The sequence below is a fragment of the Vicia villosa genome, linkage group LG6 (assembly GCF_029867415.1).
Source record: "Vicia villosa cultivar HV-30 ecotype Madison, WI linkage group LG6, Vvil1.0, whole genome shotgun sequence".
NCBI lineage: Eukaryota > Viridiplantae > Streptophyta > Magnoliopsida > Fabales > Fabaceae > Vicia > Vicia villosa.
This window is the reverse complement of record NC_081185.1, coordinates 6144793-6151426: the sequence shown is the minus strand read 5'-3', so window position 1 is coordinate 6151426 and position 6634 is coordinate 6144793. Positions and strand designations below refer to the sequence as shown.

The following is a 6634-nucleotide window of genomic DNA, read 5'->3' as shown; positions in this document are numbered from 1 at the left end:
TCACTTGCAACATCTCAAGAGACTTCTCCGTTACCTCAAGGCTACAATTAACTTCGGCATTTTCTTGAGGCAACCATCATCCCATCAACTCTATGCTTTCACGGATGCTGACTGGGGTGGAAATATTGACGATCAGACTTCCACATCTGCATATCTTATATTCTTTAGAAGTAACCCCATCTCTTGGTTATCACGCAAACAAAGAACTGTATCTCGCTCTTCAACTGAGGCTGAATATCATGTTGTCGCCACTACAACTACTGAGATAATGTGGCTCACAAATCTTTTACATGAACTTCACCTACCAGTGTTAAAACCACCATTACTACTATGTGACAATGTCGGCGCCACATACCTCTGCTCAAATCATTTTCTTCACTAAAAAATGAAGCACATACCTATGGACTATCACTTTGTGCGTGAACAAGTTCGAGATGGAAAACTTCAAGCCTCACACGTGTCAACTAAAGACCAACTTGAGGATCTTTTGACTAAACCTTTAGGACACACACTGTTTACTGTTTACTGATCTTCGGTCCAAGATGCAAGTTACTGATGGTAACTACATCTTGAGGGGGCGTATTAGACAATTATCATCATGAGCAAGCACCAAATCATCTTTATCCTCTCCTCATAATTGGCACATAATTATTTGATCGAATGTATTCATTATTTCATTTACTATCGATGCATATCATGCACATGTAAATTGATCTCCTCTCTCACTATAAATAGAGATGATGATCAACACTATCAAATAATAAAAATCACTATCAATTCCAATACTTTGTAGAATTATCTAAATAAGATTCTGGTAAAAAAGTTATCTAAATAAGATTGAAACTCTGAATACAATATATGTCCTAATCCTTTGTGTACGACATGAGTTATGCTTCATAGTTCATATTAACAAGGTAAACACGGTCTATTTGTTCTTAAGTGTCCTTTAGATGCAACAAATAGCTTAGAAATACTTTACACTAGTATCAGGGCCGGCCCTGGGCCAGGGCAAGCAGTCCCACAGCCCAGGGCCTCATAAAAAAAGGGGTCTCATATTTTATGGGTTTGGGCTTTAGAAATTATAAAATAAATTATTTATATATACGTTATGTTGCAAACTGAACACAAAAGAAACTATACTGCAGCGGTTGTGTTCCTTGATTTCAATGGAAAGGAAGTGTGATCGATACTTAGATCATATATTTGTACCTTTTTTTTCAATTGTTTTCAGAAATGCCATTATATATATATATATGTATTTTTTTTCTATGTGTTAAACAATCATTGGTAGTGTTATTTTATAATCTTATTAATATTTGTATTATTTTTAACTAAATATTAATCTAATTTATCGAAATATTAATAATGTCTTATAATTTTTTTTTATTAATTCAATTTTTTTCACGCTAATATAAAACTCAAATAAAATTTTGAAATATTTATCATAATGTCTCAAAATTTTAAAAGTCTTGTAATTTTAAATTATATTAGGGTCCATTTTTGTTAGGTTCATTTTTATTATTTGTTCTGGGCCTCTAAAATGTGAAGACCGGTCCTGACTAGTATGAAAAGAAAGTCAAATCCTTAATTTGGCAAAGAGTTTCTGTTTTTTTGTAAAGAAAAGTACTTCTATTTTAAAAAGACAAACTTGTCTATTGACTAGTATGAAAAGAAAGTCAAATCCTTAATTTGGCAAAGAGTTTCTGTTTTTTTGTAAAGAAAAATACTTCTATTTTAAAAAGACAAACTTGTCTATGAATTATTTGTTTGTGTTTCTTCATATGTTGGTGCTAAAGAAGGGGTATTAAGTCTATGCTTTAAGGGTCCGTTTGGTTCAACGGAGGGGAGGGGAGGGGAGGGAATTTAATAGAGGGGAGGGGAACGGAGGGGAGGGGAGGGGAGGGAATTTTAACTAAATATATGTTTGGTTCAAAGAAGGGAGGGGAGGGGAGGGGAGGGGTTTTTAACAACATATATGTTTGGTTCACAAGGGGAGGGGAGGGATTTTAAAATTAAATTACCTTTTTAACCTTACAAATATTTTCATTTGTATTTGGTAAAATTAATTCTAAATAAAAATAATTATAGAGTCAGAGGCACCAAATAAAAAACCTGTTCATATTATAAACCACACAAATTTAAAGAAAATATCGAAAAACATATTATGTTGTAAACAAAATATTCAGAAACATTAAATTGTAAATAAAATATTCATAAAAGTCATAAAACTATTATAAAGTGATCAATCAGATGAGCCAAAGACCATTTGCATTATCACTGCTTTGCGGGCTTCAGGTGGACACTGGAGAATCATCCTAAGTTTGTCAGCATCTTTCATTACAGTGCAATATATTTGCGGCAATGACTTTGCATCACATCCACACTCCTTTATTAAATTCCATGTTTCTTCCCCTGAAATTGGAGGCAATTCATATTTCTGACGCTCTCTCATTATTTCATTTCCTTCTCGTATTGCAGCATTTCCTTCGGTTAGTGCATTTGCAACCAAGACAATTGATTCTTGGAGTTCAGTAATATCGTTGTTTGTATCTTTGTTTTTTACCACTTTCATTTTCTTCCTTTTACTCCCACTTAACGGATCTGGTGACTGTGTTTCAGGTACAGAAAAATCGTAACCAACATCAAAGCTTTCCAAATTCACCTCATTTCGGGCAACATGGTCATCAATATCTTGAATAGTTTCGACAAAGTCTTCATTGGTGACCGATGACTTTTGTTTTCTTGTCTCTTTTAAAGTACCAGATTCCTCTCCATCCGCTCGATTAGGTCCATAAAGTATCACCATCTTCTCATAATTTGGAAGTGGTACATTTCTCCAATTTGATGCTTTTGGTTTTGACTGAAAAAGTATGATAAATAAAAGATATAAGATTAATGAAAGTTTTACAATTATTGATTAATAAAAGTTATACAATTATTGATTAATAAAATATTTTAAAATACAAAAAGTTCATACAAAAGTTACCTCAATTAGAGCATCCCAAACTTCTGACTCGGCATCCCATAATTGTGTAGTTGAATTCCAAGAAAATCCGCTCATACCGCCTTTAAAAATGTCATAATATTCAGTAAAGTTTTTTTTCAAAGTTTTCCAACGGTTTTTTATCTTCAGCTTGTCAATTTTGTTCCCAAATAATGCACGGAGTTCAGCTGCAATGTTTTCATATGCTGATGTAGTGAATGTACCGTTGACTTTGTTCCCCTTTTCATATTCATGCATAAAAGCATCAACAAGAGCATCATCCGTGGCTCTATTCCAAGTTAAAGTTCCAGAATTACCATTATTAATTGGTAATTGCTTATTCGATGCCATAAACTATGAAAATGAACAATTATAACACAGCAAAGTTAATAAATATAATTAACAAAAAGTTCCAATAACATAATAAACATCATAATAAATTTGGTACCAGTTCATCAAGGAACAACAAACATAAAAATAATATTATAAAATATAAGTTAGACTCTCTAAGCTAAATTATTATTTTGATAATTTAACCACATCTGATGTGCTACACTATCTTTTATAACCCCGCCCATAGCAAGCTCATCTCTGTCACTTCTTGAACCTTGATGATTGTCATGCGATACATTTTGATTTGCAAGTTCAGCATCTACTTCTGCTATAAGGTCTTCATCCGGGTCTACACTCATCAGATAATTGTGAAGAATGCAACATGCAAAAATGATTAATTTTTGAGCTTTGACTCCATAATTTGGCTCTGTTGAATTAGATAAAATCTCAAATCTTTTTTTCAATACACCAAAGGCTCTTTCAATTGCATTGCGTAAAGACGAATGTCGAAGATTAAACAACTCTTTAGAATTTTGGGGTGGATTTCTAGCGGAATATTCTTTCAGGTGATACCGAACTCCTCTATAAGGCGTAATTAAGCCACTTGTCAACATGAATCCAGCATCGACAAGATAATATTTTCCTATAGTAAAGGTAAATAATAAATGTGATAGTTTAAAATATAATATAAACAACTATAAGTCTAGGTTATTCTTGTATTACCTTGAGGAATTTTAAGTTTATCTTCACGTGTTAATGCATTCTTTATTATTCTAGAGTCAGAGGCAGACCCTTCCCATCCCGCGAGCACATAAGTAAACTTTAAATCAAAAGTACATGCTGCTAAAACATTTTGTGTCGGATAGTCTTTCTACCGCGATATCTAGGGGCATCTTTTGCAGATACTTTGACACGTATATGTGTTCCATCAATTGCACCAACACAATCCTAATACAATATAATTTTTTTTATCAATAAAATCTATGAATACTAGAAATTTTAGTATTTTTATGTAGGGAATATAATTTATTAATAATAAATTTTACCTTAAAATACGGGTAGAATCTATAACTACTAGAAATTTCATGAGGGACCGTTGAGCCATCAGGTTGGACAAGAAATTTGTCTTCTAATTCAAGAATAGCTCTCAAAACTTGATGAAGATGACGACTAATAGTCTCGCCAGAACGACGAAACCAAAAGTTGACTTCACGATTTTTTGCATTATGTGTTAATATGTAAATTGATTTTGCAACTTGCTCTTCCACACTTGACCATCGGGTAGCTTTTAATCCCCCTTCTCTTTGTAAGATATCACATAAGGTCATAAAAGTTTGGGGACCCATTCTTAATATATTTCTACTAGTTTCACTGTTACTAATTCGGTACATAATTTCTTCACGTACCCTTTCTCTCTCAGAGCTCATACTATAACACAATTTTCTTTTACGAGATAATCGAACATAATAGTAAACAACAGCACACATTAGTTGAACTATAACTCTTCGACGCAAATCAAACCATTTGTTAATACGAATTCTCTGATCTTGATGATCCATCTAACTCAATAAAATAATTTCTATAATAAAGAATAGATAAAATAATATTAGAATGTAAAAAAAAAATTATATTGAAAAAAAAAACTATTTATTATACCTTTCTATGCTTAGGATTTCGGTATGCTTTCGGTACTTTTGATACACCTTAACTTGTCTTCGTTACTTTCGGTACTTTGCTACTATTTTTTATACCGTATTGTTCTTATAATTATAATAGGTTGAATCCTATTTTATTCGCCGTAAATTTAACACTACAACATCCTAATAAAATTATAGATTTGATATACAAATTTGAATAGCATATAGGTACAAATATAACATCCTAACAAACAATATCAATTACACACGTAATAAAAATATAAAATCAAAAAGAACAATTCAATGAAAGAAAAAAAATCACCTGAGAAAAACAAGGTACAGATAGCAGCCACAAAATAGAAGACAAATGCAACGTGAAACAAAAACCTAATCTTTAATAATTTAGTAAGGACAATCTTGGCATTAAAAAAATATTTGAGGATAAATTAGGGAACATAATAAAATTTTAATAAATAAATCTTCCCTCCCCTCCAAATCCCTCCAATTTGGGGGGAGCAAAAAGTGAGTTTAGGAGTGATTTTGCTCCCCTCCCCTCCCCTCATAAAAAGTGAACCAAACAAATATATTTACAAATATCCCCTCCCCTCCCCTCCCCTCCCCTCCATCTACCTCCAACCAAACAGACCCTAAGAGTGTGTGATACTTAAAGCTGGTGTCAAATCTCAACAATATATTACAGCAATAATTACAACTAATAATGCTCAAACAATGACAAATAATTAGGTATTAATGATTTTTTTTATTTAATCATTTTTATACATGCATTTAATCTTTAGTTTTAATATCAAATAAAATATTAAAACAAGTATATGGTCCTTCATATGCATTAAAAGCATATCCAATTATTTTTAGCTTTGAGGGTATTGTAACAACCACTACTATAGTTAAATACTTTAGTAACATTTGGAGGGTGACACAATTTTAAGAGATTACTCAAAATCACTTTATAATGACATTTTTCAAAAATTGTTACATCATTCATTATAAGGAAAATGACCTATACATTCATTTGTTAAAGCATGGAATTGTCTTATTTAATGTGACAGCATTCAGTATAAGGAAAATGCTCTGTAGATTCACTTGCTAGAGCATGTAGTTGTCTTACCTATGAATAGCATGTAGTTGTCTTACCTATGAATAGCAAACGACTTTCACTAAAATTAAAATTTGGATTAAATATATTTTTAATTTCTATTAAAATTTAAAACCTCTAACAAAGCTCAACTCAATTCCACCATTTTAAATTCACTTGATAAAGGTAGATATAGAGTTTCTATTTCACTCAAATGAGTTACCACTCTCTTCGGCTTATTCCAGTACTTATCAAAAACCCTAAACAAACTAGAATTTATTCATTTTTTTAAGCATTTAATTTTACTTTGAAGAACTATAGTTATCCACATTTTCTGTAAAATTCTTTCTGTTTAGAGTGAATCAATGGCTCAAATGCAAAGAGACATGAACCATGAAATGTTTAGAAGCTTACACGCATGGTGTTTGAGCTTGAAAACATGAACTCATGAACCTGCAAATTGAAGTGAACGGAGGTTGAAGATGAAGATATGCACATGTTGAAGTGAGAAACTTGAATTTTCCAACCAACTAGATAGCGTCACGTCTTCCTATCTGTTCTATTCATATTTTCTTTTTCTTTTTAATC

The 6634-nt window shown here is 31.9% G+C and overlaps 1 protein-coding gene across 1 annotated transcript; it reads right to left on the bottom strand.

Moving 5' to 3' along the window:
* Nucleotides 1-2242: 2242 nt before the first annotated feature.
* Nucleotides 2243-4875, bottom strand: LOC131613146 (uncharacterized). Its single transcript, XM_058884840.1, has 2 exons — nucleotides 4795-4875; nucleotides 2243-2662 (listed from the first exon to the last, which is right to left on the bottom strand). Exons 1-2 carry the CDS (start codon nucleotides 4873-4875, stop codon nucleotides 2243-2245), a joined length of 501 nt encoding a protein of 166 aa, XP_058740823.1.
* Nucleotides 4876-6634: the final 1759 nt, after the last annotated feature.